This window comes from Saimiri boliviensis, chromosome 11, assembly GCF_048565385.1.
Source record: "Saimiri boliviensis isolate mSaiBol1 chromosome 11, mSaiBol1.pri, whole genome shotgun sequence".
Classification (NCBI taxonomy): domain Eukaryota; kingdom Metazoa; phylum Chordata; class Mammalia; order Primates; family Cebidae; genus Saimiri; species Saimiri boliviensis.
The window spans coordinates 26128126-26147500 of record NC_133459.1 but is presented as its reverse complement, the minus strand read 5'-3'; the positions used below and the strand labels follow the sequence as shown (position 1 = coordinate 26147500).

The 19375-nt window shown below is 42.2% G+C and overlaps 1 protein-coding gene across 1 annotated transcript in view; it reads right to left on the bottom strand.

Moving 5' to 3' along the window:
* STX12 (syntaxin 12) overlaps positions 1 to 19375 on the bottom strand; it is a 54391-nt gene that overhangs the window by 881 nt on the left and 34135 nt on the right. The window contains exons 5-8 of the mRNA XM_074380349.1: positions 13631 to 13674; positions 9884 to 9989; positions 3684 to 3756; positions 2175 to 2257 (exon numbers count right to left, since the gene is read on the bottom strand). Coding sequence (XP_074236450.1) covers positions 2175 to 2257; positions 3684 to 3756; positions 9884 to 9989; positions 13631 to 13674 — 306 coding nt within the window. The remainder of the gene's footprint in view (positions 1 to 2174; positions 2258 to 3683; positions 3757 to 9883; positions 9990 to 13630; positions 13675 to 19375) is intronic.

The window sequence follows — 19375 nt, the reverse complement described above, 5'->3', positions numbered from 1 at the left end:
TTCGCTCTTTTTACCCAGGCTGGAGTGCAATGGCGCGATCTCAGCTCACCACAACCTCCGCCTCCTGGGTTCAAGCAATTCTCCTGCCTCAGCCTCCTGAGTAGCTGGGATTACAGGCACACGCCACCATGCCCAGCTAATTTTCTGTATTTTTAGTAGAGACGGGGTTTCACCATGTTGACCAGGATGGTCTCGATCTCTCGACCTCGTGATCCACCCGCCTCGGCCTCCCAAAGTGCTGGGATTACAGGCTTGAGCCACCGCGCCCGGCCTTTCTTTTTTTTTTGAGATAGAGTCTCACTCAGTCACTCACCCAGGTTGGAGTGCTATGGTACAATCTTGGCTCACTGAAATCTCTGTCTCTCAGGTTCAAGTAATTCTCATGTCTCAGCCTCCTGAGGAGCTGGAATTACAGGCATATGCCACCATGCCCGGCTGGTTTTTGTATTTTTAGTAGAGACGGGGTTTCGTCAATGTTGGCCAGGCTGGTCTCGAACCCTGATCTCAGGTAATCCACGCCTACAGCCTCCCAAAGGGCTGGGATTGTAGGTGTGAACCACCATGACCAGTTGAGTAGTGCAGGTTTTAAAGTTTTAATTCCAAGTCCCCACATAGAATTTTGCAAAGGAGCTATACCTGTGCTGCCAGGCATTATGTGCAATAAGTTATCTGTGCATATGTATTTTAATAACATTTTATAATATGTATAAACTGTCACGTTCATTGTAAAAAAAAAAAAAAAAAAAAAAAAAAAAAAAACGCCGGGCGCAGTGGCTCACGCCTGTAATCCTAGCACTTTGGGAGGCTGAGGCAGGTGGATCACCTGAGGTCAAGAGTTCAAGACCAGCCTGACCAATATGGTGAAACCCTGTCTTTAGAAAAATAAAAATAAAAATATAATAAATACAGCAAGTAGAGGGAGAAAAAAAATCACCCATAGATAAAACTGTCAACATTTTGATTGTATTTCTTTCTGATTTGTTATTTATGTGTATTATTTGACATAATTGGGATCACACTGTATGATGTTTGATGTTTTTCCTCAATTAATGTTTAGTATAAACATTTTTCTGTTATAAACTCTTCATAAACATCTCTTAATTCCCATATACAACATTGCAAGAATGTATATAATTTACCTAATTATTCCTTTACTTTTGGACACTAAATTCATCACAAAGTTTTTAAAGGAAACACTATTATTAAATACAGATTTCTTTATGAGCACTCTCAGGTAAAATACAGCTATCCCAGGAACATGGAAAATAGCTGAAAAGCGATTTACTTCTAAAAAGCCATGCAATACCAAATTGAAGGGAGATGAGAAGGACTCCATTTACATTATTTGTACTCTGAGATAAAGATCTAGGTAAGTCAAAAAAAACCAGAGTTTCAACTAATATGTAGAAGGATTTCACATCACAGGAATAGTTTCAGAATAATTACTCCTATTTATTCATATATAAATAGCAAAGTTGATTCTATGTCCATCCTCTATGGCAACAGTCAACATTTATATCTATGAAGTCTTCTACTTTAACTGTACTTCTTACTATCCTAACTGAAACACATTCAGCTGTTCAGGATATAAAACAGACTTATGCTGTATTTAGGTATCATGCTGGTTTATTTTTTAAAAAATTTTTGAGACAGAGTCTTGCTCTGTTGCCCAGGCTGGAGTGCAATGTCGGGATCCTGGCTTACTGCAACCTCCGCCTCCTGGGTTCAAGAAATTCTCCTGCCTCAGCCTCCCAAGTAGCTGGGACTACAGGCGTGTGCCACCACGCCCAGCTAATTTTTTGTATTTTTAGTAGAGATGGGGTTTTGCCATGTTGGTCAGGGTGGTCTTGAACTCTTGACCTCATGATTTGCCTGCCTTGGTCTCCCAAAGTGCTGGGATACAGGCGTTGGCCACCACACCTGGCCTCATGCTAGTTTATAGGATTAGCTTTGCAGCTAAGAGGCTTCTGGTAAATTTATTCAAGGTTTGATTATTTTTTGTAGATCTACCTGCAAAGAAAAATACTAAAAATGGAACTGGGACTTCAATTATGACTACTTTCCTTTGGGTAAATGTAAGCAAAAGCCTGTAGCTGTTCTCAATAATGCCAACGTACTCTGATAACCTAAAAAATCTAAAACACAGAATGACTTTCTTTGGTACCCGCTTTTACCTGATAATAAGCAGCTCGCTGTAACTGTTCAGTGGCTCTTTCAACGTGTACCTCTGAGCTTTCCACATTGGCTTCTATGCTATCTGCAAAAGGAAGGACAGAGGATGTTTTAACACATTCAGATGTTTCAAGACTGCAAACTGAACAGATTTCTGATGTTACGGGTCTGGTTTCACTACCACCAACCAAACTATCCACCATGAAATCAAGTTACTACCTTGATAAGAGACTAGCCCTATTCTTTGGGAAAAAAACACCAAATTTTGGGGGGCTAGGAAGTATTTAACTCACCCATAAATGATTCAGAAAAAATTATGTATATACACATAGACAGAGAAAGAATACATAATAAAGCAAATGGGGTAGAATGCTAACAAGAGGTAAATCTGGGTAAAGGGTATAAAGAAGGTCCTTGTAATATTTTTATTTTTGCTACTTTTTTTTTTTTTTTTTTTTGAGACGGAGTTTCGCTCTTGTTACCCAGGCTGGAGTGCAATGGCGCGATCTCGGCTCACCACAACCTCCGCCTCCTGGGTTCAAGCAATTCTCCTGCCTCAGCCTCCAGAGTAGCTGGGATTACAGGCACGTGCCACCATGCCCAGCTAATTTTTTTTTGTATTTTTAATAGAGACGGGGTTTCACCATGTTGACCAGGATGGTCTCGATCTCTCGACCTCGTGATCCACCCACCTCGGCCTCCCAAAGTGCTGGGATTACAGGCTTGAGCCACCGCGCCCGGCCTCTACTTTTTTTTTTTTTTAAGAGCTAGGATCTCACTCTATCACCTAGGCTACAGTGCAGTGGCACAATCATAGCTCACTATATAGCTTCAAACTCCTGGACTCAAGTGATCTTCCCACCTCAGCCTCCTGAGTAGCTAGGAGTACAGGTGAATGTTACTATGGCTGGCTAATTTTTTTATAAGGAGAGGGTCTCACTATATTGCTCAGGCTAGTCTTGAACTCCTGGCTTTAAGTGATCCTCCCGCCTTAGCCTCCCACAGTGCTGGGATTACAGGTGTGAGTGACCATGCCCAGCCTTTTTTTGCAACTTTTAATAAACTTGAAATTATTTCCATGTAGAAAGCTTTTTAAAAAGCTTTAGAAAAAGAGTTACTAACCCCATAATTTTGCAAGTTTGTAGAGATAAAAGCCGGGAAGCTGACGGTTATTTCTCTAAACAAAGACTTACAAAGAAACAAGTCAATGGGATTGAATATTCACAAGGCCTCACTTTAATTTCTACATTTGATAACATAAGAAAATTGCTAAGAAAAATAAATTTGGTAATTTTTAAAATGGCATTCCTAAACTTACTTTAATTCTATAGCTGATATGACTAACTCCTTTTCTTGCTTTTTTTTAATAGACAGATTCTCATTGTGTTGCCCACATTGGCCTCGAACTCCCAGTTGACGCTTGAGCCTCTGCCTCCTGCGTAGCTGGGATTACAGGTGCATGCCAAATACTATCGACTCACCTTAAGGTTAAAGGTATCAATAATACATACCAATCAGATCACCTTGGTCATGGATCATCATGGCCAAATCTTTAAATATCTGATTGACATCCAAAATGTCAGCCTAAGGAAGACAAAAAAAAACAATTAACATTAAGCAACATGTTAGAAGATTTGTTTCCTTCACGTACCTAAAGTTTAGCTATTAACACATGTGTTTTTAAGGCTTTATAAAGCAAGCTTTCTCCATAAACAGAAAATAATCTATTGCTGCCTACCTAATACTGTAAAACAGAAGGCACATAACCTCACTCTTCAAGTAACTTTAATTGGACATGCTACATGGGAACCAGTAAGATTCCCCAAGTCAAACAGTACAGCAGAAGGCTAGAGTACTAATATAGACAAATTCCTGGTGTGATAGCCCTATGTAGAGGCTGCTAGGCCTTTTGTGACAAAGGTCTGTGAGTGCCTCTCTACGACAACCACTGGGACTGTGGACTACAGAGTTTAAATGTTTATACAAGATCATGCTATCTGAGGAATGCAAGGAGGAGCTACAAATAAGGAGCCTCTTTTCCCCTGGGATTGACTCTGGAACTATGTGAGGAATTGCTGGATTCTATCATCACTGGATAATGCCCTATAGTAACTCCCAATCGATGGACAAAAAGCTGATGGTTTGTGGATAGGAGTTCCAAGGAGAATGGACTACATCCTGTTTGCTGCTCTGATCAAAGAAGGTAAAAACAAATCAGCTTGGTGGGCTGAACTGCAGCGTGTTTTCCTAACAGCAGTGGAAGAACTGAACATTGGCAAAATCCCCTATATTTGGGTCTTTCCCTCCCTCCCTCCCTTCTCTCTCCTCTTTTTCTTTCTTTCCTTTCCCTCTCTCCCTCTTTCTCTCCTTTTTTTTTTTTTTTTTTTTTTTTTTGAGACAGAGTCTTGCTCTGTTACTCAGGCTGGAGTACAGTGGCACAATCTCGTCTCACTGCAACCTCTGCCTCCTGGATTCAAACAATTCACCTGACTCAGCCTCCTGAATAGCTGGGATTACAGGCATGCCCACCACACCAGCTAATTTTTTAAACAGAGTCTCACTCTGTCACCAGGCTGGACTGCAGTGGTGCAATCTCGGCTCACGGCAACCTCCACCTCCTGGGTTCAAGCGATTCTCCTGCCTCAGCCTCCCGAGTAGCTGGGATTACAGGCACATGCCACCAAGCCCAGCTAATTTTTGTAATTTTAGTAGAGATGGGGTTTCACCATGTTGGCCAGGATGGTCTCGATCTCTTGACCTCTTGATTTACCCACCTTGGCCTCCTAAAGTGCTGGGATTATAGGAGTGAACCACTACACCTGGCCACCCAGCTAATTTTTGTATCTGTAGTAGAGATGGGGATTCACCATGTTGGCCAGGCTGGTCTCGAACTCCTGACCTTGTGATCCACCCGCCTGGGCCTCCCAAAGTGCTAGGATTATAGGCGTGAACCACTGTGCCCGGCCTCTTTCTCTCTCCCGTTTTCTTTCTTTTCCTTTCCCTTTCTTTCCCTCCCTCCCTTCCTTCCTCTCTCTTCTTTCCTTTCCCTTTCTTTCCCTCCCTTCCCCGTCCTTCTTTCTTTCTCCTCTTTTCCCTCCCTCCCTTCCATTCCTTCTTTCTTTTCTTTCTGTTCTATTCTTTTTTTCTTTTTAATTTTTTTGAGACAGAGTCTTGCTCTGTCATCCAGGCTGGAGTGCAGTGGCACAATCTCAGCTGACTGCAAACCTCCATCCCCCAAGTTCAAGTGATTCTCCTGCCTCAGCCTTCCCAGTAGCTGAGATTACAGGTGTTGGCCACCACGCCTGGCTACTTTTTTTTTTTCTTTGACGGAGTTTCGCTCTTGTTGCCTAGGCTGTAGTACAATGGCACAATTTCGGCTCACTGCAACCTCTGCCTCCCAGGTTCAAGCAATTCTCTTGCCTCAGCCTCCCAGGTACCTGGGATTACAGGCATGTGCCACCATGCCCAGCTAATTTTTGTATTTTTAATAGAGACGGGGTTTCACCATGTTTGTCAGGCTAGTCTCAAACTCCTGACCTCAGATGATCCACTTGCTTTGGCCTCCCACCAAGTGCTGGGATTACAGGCATGAGCCACTGTGCCCAGCCCTAATTTTTGTTTTTTTTTAGTAGAGTTTCACCACATTGGCCAGGCTGGTTTTGAACTCCTGACCTCAAGTGATCCACCTGCCTTGGCCTCCCAAAGTGCTGGGATTACAGGTGTGAGCCACCATGTCCAATCTATATTTGGGTTTTTCTGACTCATGATCAGGCAGAAGGAGGACAATGGAAACCTGTCTTAGGATGCTAATATGGGGAATGACCCTACGGAAATTTGATGGGAACTCCCAGGTTTGAAGGGTAACTGGAATCAAAACTTGGCAAACATTTCAATCACTTGCTAAGAGTCTGCTATAGTAGACTATCTGCTAAAATAAGTCTTGTCAGCATTTCAATCACTTGCTAAGAGTCTACCATAGTTGGGGCAGTCTGCTAGTTGCTGTGAATACAGCTAACTGGGGTGGGGTGGAGAATAAGTGCACAATAAAACAAATAAGAAGAAAGAGTGCTGTATAGGAAATGACTGAATTAATGGTATAGAAAGGTTCGGAGAAGGCTGGGAGCAGTGGCGGCATGCCTGTAATCCCAGCACTTTGGGATGCCGAGACGGGCAGATCATGAGGTCAAGAGATGGAAACCATCCTGGCCAACATGGTGAAACACCGTCTTTACTAAGAAATACAAAAATTAGCTGGCTGTGGTGGCACACACCTGTAGTCCCAGCTACTCAAGAGGCTGAGGCAGGAGAATTGCTTGAACCTGGGAGGCAGAGGTTGCAGTGAGCCGAGATCGAGCCACTGCACTCCAGCCTGGTGTCTGAAGACAGAGCAAGACTCCTTCTCAAAAAAAAAAAGAAAGGTGTGGAGAAAAGGAAGACTTTGCAGAAGAGGTAGGACAAGAGTTGTGCCTTAAAGCAAAGGAGAAGTCATATAAACAGAAAGCCAACTCAGTAAAGAGCAAATAACCTAGCTTTGCCATGCATAGAATTTGCATGTCAGAGTTTGGAAATGCCTAGATATGAAAATTGAACCTGGCTAAGGAATTTGGACTTTCCTCTGTTGAATGTGAAATGATCCATTGTACTCCTGGCATCCATTACATTTCTTTCCTTAGCTCCATATGGCTCACCCTACTCCCTGCTATTAACAGTATTCATCCCTTAGTATCTGCAGGGGATTGGTCCCAGGACTCTCTCCCTAAGCCCCTGATATAAAATGGCATAGTATTTGCATATAACTGATGCACATTCTCACCTATATTTTAAATCATCTCTACATTATTTATATAATGTTACATTACTATTTTACATAGCACTTACATTGTATTAGTAATGTGTTGATGTATTGAACTAATACAATGTGTTATGTAAAATATTGTTACATTGTATTGGTTTTTTGTTTTTTTTTTTTTTTAAAAAAGATGGGGTTTCACCATGATGGCCAGGCTGGTCTTGAACTCCTGACCTCAGGTGATCCACCCACCTTAGCCTCCCAAAGTGCTAGGGTTACAGGTGTGAGCCACTGTGCCTGGCTTTGTATTGCTTTTTACATTTGTATTTTTTTAATGTTGTATTGTTACTTTTATTTTTTTTTTCTGAATATTTTCAATCCACAGTTGCTTGAGTCTGAGGATGTAAAGCCTGCATATATGGAAAGTCAACTGTAATTTTTTTTTAAAGGAAAGATTATTATTATTATTTCAAACAGAGTCTTACTTTGTCGCCCAGGCTGGACTGCAGTGATACGATCATGGTTCACTACAGCCTCGATCTCCTGGGCTCAAGTGATCCTCTGACTTCAGCCTCCTGAGTAGCTGGGACCACAGGTGCATGTTACAACACCTGGCTAATTTTTTATTTTTTGTAGAGATAAGGTCTTGCTATATTGCTCAGGCTGGTCTTGAATTCCCGAGCTCAAGCAATCCTCCCACCTCAGCCTCCAAAGTGCTGGGATTACAGGTGTGAGCCATTGTACTAAGCCATATATTTTTTTTTTTTTTTTTTTGAGACAGAGTTTCACTCTTGTTACCCAGGCTGGAGTGCAATGGCGTGATCTCGGCTCACCGCAACCTCCGCCTCCTGGGCTCAGGCAATTCTCCTGCCTCAGCCTCCTGAGTAGCTGGGATTACAGGCTCGTGCCACCATGCCCAGCTAATTTTTTGTATCTTTAGTAGAGACGGGGTTTCACCATGTTGACCAGGATGGTCTCGATCTCTCGACCTCGTGATCCACCCGCCTCAGCCTCCCAAAGTGCTGGGATTACAGGCTTGAGCCACCGCGCCCGGCTACTAAGCCATATTTCTAATGTTAGACAATTAATTCAGTTAGGTGAAAAAGAATAAAGACATGACATTTTTTTTTTTTTTTTGAGACGGAGTTTCGCTCTTGTTACCCAGGCTGGAGTGCAATGGCGTGATCTCAGCTCACCGCAACCTCTGCCTCCTGGGTTCAAACAATTCTCCTGCCTCAGCCTCCTGAGTAGCTGGGATTACAGGCACGTGCCACCATGCCCAGCTAATTTTTTGTATTTTTAGTAGAGATGGGGTTTCACCATGTTGACCAGGATGGTCTCGATCTCTTGAACTCGTGATCCACCCGCCTCGGCCTCCCAAAGTGCTGGGATTACAGGCTTGAGCCACCGCACCCGGCAAGACGTGACATTTTTAAAGGCAATAAAGTAATCATAACTTAAGGATAAACTATCCCATCTAAAAACAGACACGATCAGCCTGGCCAACATGGTGAAACCCTGTCTCTACTAAAAATACAAAAATTAGCCAGGTGTGGTGGCAGGCACCTATAATCCCAGCTACTTGGGAGGCTGAGACAGGAGAATTGCTTGAATCCAGGAGAGAGAGGTTGCAGTGAGCCAAGAATGTGCTGCTGCACTCCAGCCTGAGCAACGGAGTGAGATGCTGTCTCAACAAATAAATAATAAATAAATAAATATAGACAGTAATGGCCTCTAGGGCAGTGGGTGGGTCTCAATCCTGACTGTACATTATAATCACCTGGGGAACTTTCAAAAAAAGTACCTATGGGCCGGGCCCGGTGGCTCAAGCCTGTAATCCCAGCACTTTGGGAGGCCAAGGCGGGTGGATCACACGGTCAAGAGATCGAGACCATCCTGGTCAACATGGTGAAACCCCATCTCTACTAAAAATACAAAAAATTACTGGCCATGCCGGCGCGTGCCTGTAATCCCAGCTACTCAGGAGGCTGAGGCAGGAGAATTGCCTGAACCCAGGAGGTGGAGGCTGCGGTGAGCTGAGATCGCGCCATTGCACTCCAGCCTGGGTAACAAGAGCGAAACTCCGTCTCAAAAAAAAAAAAAAAAACTTCCTGTGCCCAGGGCCTCATCAGAAATTATTACTTTGAACCATATAAAATTAAGAGATATTTGCCTGTTTTTAACATATAGTAAGTGGGAATTTCATATTATCCCATCAAATAATTACTGGTGGATCAAAGCCGGTGCATTTAAAAAAAAAAAAATCTTCTCCAGGTGATCCTCATGTGCAGTCAGGGTTCTGTACCACTGCTGCAGATGGAGGCCAAGGAGGAGCTCAAAATTTCTCTCCCGCCTTTTTTCCTCCCCACATCCCAGTGATGGCAGCCCTCTACCTTTGAAGAAAGCTAAGCCGGAGAAAACTCAGGTTTAAGGATATTTTAGCTAGGCACAGTGATTCATGACAGTAATCCCAGCACTTTGGGAGGCTGAAGCAGGCAGATCACTTGCAGTCAGAAGTTCAAGAACAGTCTGGCCAACAGGGCAAAACCCTGTCTCTACTAAAAATACAAAAATTAGCTGGGTGTGGTGGCACATGCCTGTAATCCCAGCTACTCGGGGGCTGAGGCAGCAGAATCACTTGAACCCAGGAAGCAGAGGTTGCAGTAAGCTGAGATTGTGCCATTGCACTCCAGCCTGGGCAACAAGAGTGAAACTCCATCTCAAAAACAAAAACAAAACAAAACAAAAAAACAAATGAAGCAGTTCAAATCCACCATGATTACACTGAGACAGAAAAAAATACAAATGACACAATGACACATTTTACGATTTTTCATAATCATTGAGAGAATTAAGGTGAACTAAAGAGTCCAGATACCTGTAGACATACTGAGTCAAACAAAAAAATGACCTGGTTCTCACCTCCAGCTGCCGAATTGCTGTTTCTCTTTCTTTAATAAGTTCCAAATCCTGCTCAGTGATGGCCACTTCATCCTCCTGGCTCTGCATCTGGTTCCACTCCTCATGGCTGCAGGGAGATAAGCACTTTAGGTGATTTCTCCTCTCTAAAGCATAACAAGACATATCTCCAACATCTCTACTGCCAACATAACCTATGCAAAGACATTACCAGGGTTACACTCCTCTGCTATCAATACAAAGCCCTGGAGGGCCACATTCTTCATATCCAGAAGCAAAGAGCTGATGATACCAGGAAAACAAAGACTCAGCTTCCATGGGCAAAGTGGACATGCAGCAGAATTATGAGGGATGGGACTCCTGGCTGTTTCTATTTAGGGGTATACTCTGTAATCTCACTGGGGTTTGCCAGACAAGGAAAGTAGCCAGAGATTTGAACTCAATGAATTATACTGACCTATCACCTTCCAGGGCACTCTCAAAATCCAAACTGCATTGGTACCTTCAGTACTAAGTGGGTGGAGAAGAGCAAGCTAAGTGACCTATCAGGGCCTTGCCAATTGGTTCAACAGAATCACATCTTCTGGTTTTCAGAAATTTCCTTGAGGTTATGCTTTGGGTTAAATACCTCTTAACAGGCCAGGCCCGGTGGCTCACACCTGTAATCCTAGCACTTTGGGAGGCTAAGACAGGAGAATTGAGGCCAGGAGTTCAAGACTAACCTGGCTAACACTAACACAGCAACACCCTCATCTCTATTAAAAAACAAAAAACAAACAACCTAGCCGCACGCAGTGGCTCACGCCTGTAATCCTAACACTTTGAAAGGCTGAGGTGGGTGGATCACCTGAGGTCAGGAGTTCAAGACCAGCCTGGTCATCATGGTGAAACCCCATCTTAAAAAACAAAACAAAACAAAAAACCATAAAAAACTCTCTTAACAGAAAGCTAATGAAATGTTGTTAACTCTTTTCTTCTTTCTTTTTTTTTTTTTTTTTTTTTTGAGACGGAGTTTCACTCTTGTTACCCAGGCTGGAGTGCAATGGCACGATCTCGGCTCACTGCAACCTCCGCCTCCTGGGTTCAAGCAATTCTCCTGCCTCAGCCTCCTGAGTAGCTGGGATTACAGGCACGCGCTACCATGCCCAGCTAATTTTTTGTATTTTTATTAGAGACGGGGTTTCACCATGTCGACCAGGATGGTCTCGATCTCTCGACCTCGTGATCCACCCGCCTCGGCCTCCCAAAGTGCTGGGATTACAGGCTTGAGCCACCGCGCCCAGCCTTCTTCTTTCTTTTTATTTTTTTGTATAGATAGGGTCTTGCTTTGTTGCCCAGGCTGGTCTCAAACTCCTGGCCTCAAGCAATTATCCTGCCTCAAACTACCAAAGTGCTGTGAGTGGCTTGAGCCACCATGCCTGGCTACTTGCTGCTTTTTCCTTTTCCTTTTTTTTTTTTTTTTTTTTTTTTTTTGAGACGGAGTTTCGCTCTTGTTACCCAGGCTGGAGTGCAATGGCGCCATCTCGGCTCACCGAAACCTCCGCCTCCTGGGTTCAGGCAATTCTCCTGCCTCAGCCTCCTGAGTAGCTGGGATTACAGGCACGCGCTACCATGCCCAGCTAATTTTTTGTATTTTTAGTAGAGACGGGGTTTCACCATGTTGACCAGGATGGTCTCGATCTCTTGACCACGTGATCCACCCGCCTCAGTCTCCCAAAGAGCTGGGATTACAGGCTTGAGCCACCGCACCCGGCCCCTTTTTTTTTTTTGAGACAGTCTCGCTCTGTCACTCAGGCTGGAGTGCTGGAGTGCTGGAGTGCAGTGGTGCGATCTTGGCTCACTGCAGCCTCCACCTCCTGGGTTCAAGCGATTCTCTTGCCTCAGCCCCCTGAGTAGCTGGGATTACAGGTATGCACCACCATGCTCGGCTAATTTTTGTATTTTAGTAGAGATGGGATTTCACCATATTGGTTAGGCTGGTCTTGAAATTCTGATTCCTCGTGATCTGCCCGCCTCTGCCTCCCAAAGTGCTGGGATTACAGGCATGAGCCACTGTGCCCGGCCTTTTTTTTTTTTTTTTTTTTTTGGAGACAGAGTTTCACTCTCATCCAGGCTGAGTGAAGTGGTACAACCTCAGCTAACTACAACCTCCACCCACCAGGTTCAAGTGATTCCTCTGCCTCAGCCTCTCGAGTAGCCGGGATTATAGGGTCCTGCCTCTAGGCCCAGCTAATTTTTGTATTTTTGGTAGAGATGGATTTTCACCATCTTGGCCAGGCTGGTCTCCAACTCCTGATCTCAGGTGATCCACCCACCTCAGTCCCCCACAGCACTGGCATTACAGGCTTGAGTCACCATGCCCCACTGCCTCTTTTTTTTCAAGCATTTAAAAGGAAGACATATTGCTTATTATACTAGATATAAAACACTTTAAAATTCCATTATTGGCTGGGCATGGTGGCTCACGCCTTTAATCTCAGCAATTTGGTAGGCTGGGACAGGCGGATCATGAGGTCAAGAGCTCAAGACCAGCCTGACCAATATAGTAAAACCCTGTCTCTACTAAACATACAAAAATTAGCCAGGTGTGGTGGTGTGTGCCTATAGTCCCAGCTACTCAGGAGGCTGAGACAGGAGAATCACTTGAACTTGGGAGGCAGAGGTTGTAGTAAGCCGAGATCATGCCACTGCACTCCAACCTGGGCAACAGAGTGAGACTCCATCTCAAAAAAAAAAAAAAAAGAAAAGAAATTCCATTATTGTTTTCCCAACAGTATCATAACTTCACTTCTACAATGTTTAAAGAATGTCCTCTACATGCCAGAGATACAAAACTAAGACAGAGTCCCTAGGCCTTTGAGGTGCTCATAGTATAGTGGGAAGGGATGGATGTGTATCTATGCTAAAACACATCAAGTTCTGAACTAATACCAGCAATAAACCTCTATGGGACTAGTTTGGAAATGTTAAGAACATCATTCAGAGCTGGGCATTGTGGCTCACGCCTGTAATTCCAGCACTTTGGGAGACTGAAGTGCGCAGATCACAAGGTCAGGAGATCAAGACCATCTTGGCAAACATGGTGAAACCCCACCTCTACTAAAAAAAAATATAAAAAATTAGCCGGGCATGATGGTGGGCACCCATAGTCCTAGCTACTCGGAAGGCTGAGGCAGGAGAATCACTTGAACCTGGGAGGTGGAGGTTGCAGTGAGCTGAAATCACGCCACTGCACTCTCGGCTGGGCAACAGTGAGACTCCATCTCCAAAAAAAAAAAAAAAAGAAAAGAAAAGAAAAGAAACATCATTCAGATACAAATTGTCTGCTTTTCCTCTCAATACTCCTAGAAAGCTGGGTTGCTTCCATTTTATAGATGAGTAAACAGAGACCCAAGAACTCTGAAGGGCTTTAATCTGAATTAGAGGTAAGATGACTTAGACCTCCTAATCTGTAGATGTGTGGGTTCATACTTATTCCTAGGGAGTCAAGCTCTCTACTTAACACATAGACATCAATGGTTTCTTTGAATTTTTTATTCATCTTGAAATTATTCCTTCTATAACTCAAAGATCTTGGAAAAGCCCATGGTTTTGACTTTTTAATTTTATTCCGTGGATTATGTTATCCCCCCCAGGTCCCCCTTTATTTTGCCCTCCATTTTTTTCATTAATTTTTAAAATTAAAAGAAGTATTAATGAGATAAATTCCCATCTCAATTATCCAGCAGGTTGTATGAATAATTCCATTACCTGTCAAATGAGACCAGCTGCTCCTCTCTTTGCCTCTCTTCTGCCTAGAAAGTAGAAGGCATTATTGCTGCTGTCATCCAGAAACGTGTCACAGACAGCCATACAAAACAAGGGCTTTCTTAGCACAATATAAAGAAGCAACATCCTTTGACACCAACAGAATCTGTAAGATGACACTGGACTCTGGCAATCTGTCTCAACTAAGAAACGGGTATGAAGTGGTTGAAGGAAATCTACATTCCCGCTGAATCCAGAACAGAAACCATACTGAAAAAGGGTGGAGAATAATATGGGTAAGAGAGAGGGCTAAAAATAAAAATAACAACAAGAAAATATTTTAAAATTTGGGGGGAGGTAGATTAAGAGAAGTTGAAACCTGCTAAGAAAACAAAATTTCAGACCATGTAAAAAGAATTTTAAATGGACATAGCATATTAGGTACTAAAGCAGACTCACGTCAAAAATCAGTCTAATGTAAATGGTATTATCTTTTTTTCTCCTTAGGTTTTTTTTTATTTTTTATTTTTACTGAGGTGTGGTAAAGAGATCTTTGAGAAAGTTGCTAATCAATCATCAATATAAAACTCTGGAGAGATGGGACTTAGCATAGTTGAATACATATAAACTAACCTTTCTTTTCTTTTTCTTTTGTGTTTTGTTTTGTTTTGTTTTGTTTTGTTTTGTTTTGTTTTGTTTTGTTTTCTTTGAGATGGAATCTTGCTCTGTCACCCAGGCTGGAGTGCAGTGGCACGATCTCAGCTCACTGCAACCTCTGCCTTCTTCTGCCTCAGCCTCCTGAGCAGCTGGGACTACAAGTACGTGCCACCACGCCTGCCTACTTTTTGTATTTTTAGTAGAGACGGGGTTTTACCATATTGGCCAGGCTGGTCTTGAACTCCTGACCTAGTGATCCACCCACCTCAGCGTCCCAAAGTGCTGGGATTACAGGCGCAAGCCACAGCGCCTGGCCCACTAACTTTTATTTTCAAGAAGGCTGCTTCCAATCATGGCAGATTTTGACTTAACAGAATTCATTGAGCACTTATTTTCTGTACATTATTTTGTTTAATTCTTACAGTAACTCTAATTTACCACGGTCTCTTTCGCACAGAACGTTTTTGAAAAATAGTCTTTCCAGTGGTAATTTATCTAATACTATTGAATTTTAAAAGTTAGGCAAGTGTTTCTTTGAAAGGGAATTTACCAGGATTTTTGGCATTTGGTGAAAGACTAACAATTGAGTCTTTCAGGTGTTACTGCTTGATCAGAAAAAAGTATGATTTCTAATCAAGCTGTAAGAATAAATATTATTATTATAAAAATCAGTCTAATGCATGTATTACTTTTATAATTTAAAAACAGGCTGGGCACAGTCGCTCACGCCTGTAATCTCAGAACTTTGGGAAGCTGAGGTGGGCAGATCACTGAGTTCAGGAGTTTGTGACCAGCCTGGCTATCATGGTGAAAACGCATTCTACTAAAATACAAAAATTAGCTGGGTGTGGTGGCAGGCGCCTGTAATCCCAGCTACTGGGGAGGCTGAGGCAGGAGAATCGCTTGAACCCAGGTGGCAGAGGTTGCAGTGAGTTGAGATCGTGTCACTGCACTCCAGCCTGAGCAACACAGCAAGACTCTCTCTCAGAAAAAATAAATTAAATAAATAAATAAAAACAAAGAAAAAATGGTGAAAATCAATATATTGCCATTTTTAAAAAGCTTATCCTTTTTATGATAGCAACACAGGATAAGCAAAAGCAAGAGAATATCCACTCAGAGGAACACTATGGGGTTTTTTGTTTTTGTTTTTATTTTCACCTTTACCCCAGATCAAGAAATAACACTTCCAGAGTCCTAAAAGCCCACTCATGCGCTCTTCTCCAATTACAACTCCATCTCTCCCATTTAAAATATCTATTATCAGGCCGGGCGTGGTGGCTCAAGCCTGTAATCCCAGCACTTTGGGAGGCCAAGGCGGGTGGATCACGAGGTCGAGAGTTCGAGACCATCCTGGTCGACATGGTGAAACCCCGTCTCTACTAAAAATACAAAAAATCAGCTGGGCATGGTGGCGTGTGCCTGTAATCCCAGCTACTCAGGAGGCTGAGGCAGGAGAATTGCCTGAACCCAGGAGGCGGAGGTTGTGGTGAGCCGAGATCGCACCATTGCACTCCAGCCTGGGTAACAAGAGCAAAACTCCGTCTCAAAAAAAAAAAAAAAAAAAGAATAGTGAGATATATCCTTATTCAATATCATTTTGAACTTAAATGGAATTATATGGTTTATGTTCTTATTGTATGTTTATATGGTATTATATGTATAATATATATATTACATTATATATTATAATGTATATTATATATAATTATATATTATATTAAAACATATAAGAACAGTATAATTATGTACATATATGTACAACATATATGTACAATGTATATATACATTATATATAATACAATATAAATTATATATTATACAATATGTTTATATACATTGTACATATATATTTTGTATAATATATATGTTTGTATTCTTGTTAATACAGGTAGATAAAATGGCTCAAGGCAGTGGCATCAAATTGCACTAGTATTATTGTATTCTTTTTTTTTTTTTTTTTTTGAGACGGAGTTTCGCTCTTGTCACCCAGGCTGGAGTGCAATGGCGCGATCTCGGCTCACCGCAACCTCCGCCTCCTGGGTTCAGGCAATTCTCCTGCCTCAGCCTCCTGAGTAGCTGGGATTACAGGCACGCGCCACCATGCCCAGCTAATTTTTTGTATTTTTAGTAGAGACGGGGTTTCACCATGTTGACCAGGTTGGTCTCGATCTCTCGACCTTGTGATCCACCCGCCTCGGCCTCCCAAAGTGCTGGGATTACAGGCTTGAGCCACCGCGCCCGGCTATTGTATTCTTCATCACTACACACTCACAGTATTTTAAAAGCCAGTGTGGGCCGGGCACGGTGGCTCACCCCTGTAATCCCAACACTTTGGGAGGCCGAGGCAGGCAGATCACGAGGTCAGGAGATCAAGACCATCCTGGCCAACATGGTGAAACCCCCTCTCTACTTAAATACAAAAAATTAGCCGGGCACAGTGGCGAGTGCCTGTAGTCCCAGCTACTTGGGAGGTGGAGGCAGGGGAATCGCTTGAACACAGGAGGTGAAGTTTACAGTGAGCTGAGATTGGGCCACTGTACTCCAGCCTGGTGACAGATCAAGACTCTGTCTCAAAAAAAAATAAAAATAAAAAAGCCAATGTAAAAAAATAATAATAATAAAAAAAAAAATAAAAAACGAAAGAGAGGCCGGGCACGGTGGCTCATGCCTGTAATCCCAGCACTTTGGGAGGCCAAGGCAGGTGGATCATGAGGTCAAGAGATCGAGACCATCCTGGTCAACATGGTGAAACCCCGTCTCTACTAAAAATACAAAAAATAACTGGGCATGGTGGCGCGTGCCTATAATCCCAGCTACTCGGGAGGCTGAGGCAGGAGAATTGCCTGAACCCAGGAGGGGGAGGTTGCGGTGAGCCGAGATCGCGCCATTGCACACTCCAGCTTGGGTAACGAGCGAAACTGAGGCAGGAGAATTGCTTGAACCCGGGAGGCAGAGGTTGAAGTGAGCTAAGATTGTGCCACTGCATTTCAGCTTGGGTGACAGACCAAGACTCCATCTCAAAAAAAAAAAAAAAAAAGAAAGAAAGAAAGAAAGAAAGAAAGAAAGAAAGAAAGAAAGAAAGAAAGAAAAAAGAAAGAAAGAAATACAATGTTTGTCTCCAGGAAAAGCACTTGTATAATGGAACTGTAGGCTGAACTAGCCACTATTTTTTTAGGGAATACCATTTTTACTTATTCAATATAGTTTTATAAGAACTTACTAAAAATGCATTTAAAAGCTTTAAAACTTTTATAAATGTATACATATAAACTTTTCAGATGGGTATTTGGCAGACAACTTGTTCAAAGGAAGTATGAGCCTGTCACTTCAAGGAAAACAACAGACTGTGTTTGTTGCCAATGATAAAAATGTAGCTTTAAAAAAAAAAAGAATTTTGGAAGACTTGTATTTACCACTCTAAGAGTTTCCTAATAGTTAAAGACTTTTCTGGTGAAACTGATGGAAATATTTTTTTTATATTGTAAAATAAAATATATCGACTTTTGGGAGACCTGCATAACTCAGGGAACCAATACTATCCAAATGATAAATACATGATGCTACAAAAATCATGCATGGATAAAAGATCCAATCTAACACAGACCAACAGATGTTAATATAACAGAGTATGAAGTAATTATTGTTTTTGATTCTACAATGTAACTTTTGTCAAGTTTTGATGTAGTATCAAAGAAGAGTATCAACAACGATCTGAAAAGGTTATAAAAATATTCCTTTTCCAATTGTATATTTCTGCCAGCTTGGATTTTCTTCAGATATTTCAACCAGAACAACCTATCACAACAGACTGAATGTAGCAGCAGATACAATTCCAGACAATAAAAGCGGAGTTCATCACCACCAGACCTGCCTCACATGAAGTGCTAAAGGGAGTGCTTCAAGCTGAATGAAAGCATGCTAATTAGTAAAATGAAAACATAAGAAAGTATAACATTCACCCGTAAAAGTTAAGTACATAGTCAAATTCAGAATATTCTAATACTATTGTAATGGTGGTATATAAATCATTCACATCTTTAGTGTGAAGGTTAAAAAACAAGAGGAGCTATGAAAATCTAGCTGCCTTCTGGTAAGCCAGACACTTAAAAAAATGTCTGTATTTGCAAAAAAAAGTCTGTATATGCAAAAATATCACTTACGTATTTGCAAAAATGAAAATACTACTACTCTGCCCACTAATTTTTTTCTTGGAAACACAATTTTTTAAAATTAAAAATCTGGTTTGGCCGGGCGCGGTGGCTCAAGCCTGTAATCCCAGCACTTTGGGAGGCCGAGGCGGGTGGATCACGAGGTCGAGAGATCGAGACCATTCTGGTCAACATGGTGAAACCCCGTCTCTACTAAAAATACAAAAAAAATCAGCTGGGTATGGTGGCACGTGCCTGTAATCCCAGCTACTCAGGAGGCTGAGGCAGGAGAATTGCCTGAGCCCAGGAGGCGGAGGTTGCGGTGAGCCAAGATCGCGCCATTGCACTCCAGCCTGGGTAACAAGAGCGAAACTCCGTCTCAAAAAAAAAAAAAAAAAAAAATCTGGTTTAATTCCTTCTTTCCCTATGTGCATTAAAAAACCTAATTTATATTCATATATTTAATGAGTATATTATTTATAAATGAATAAACATCTAAAATTTTTCTCAGTTTTAATTTCTAATACAGTATACATTAATAGATATAACTCATATAAACAAAACTTCTTTGGGGTCTGATATGGTTCGACTCTGTGTCCCCACCCAAAACTCACTTTGAAATGTAATAGTCCCTACATGTCAACAGCGAGACCAGATGGAGAAAACTGAATCACAGGGACAGTTTTCCCCACACTGTTCTCGTGATAATGTCTGAGTTCTCACAACATCTGATGGTTTTTATAAGGGGCTTCCCCCTTCGCTGGGCACTAATTCCCTCTCCTGCTGCCCTCTGAAGAGGTACCTTTCAACATGACTGTAAGTTTCTTGACACCTCCCCAGCCACGTGTAACTGTGAGTCAATGAAACCTCTTTCCTATATAAATTACCCAGTCAGTCTTGGGCAGTTTTTTCTTTTTCTTTCTTTCTTTTTTTTTGAGAC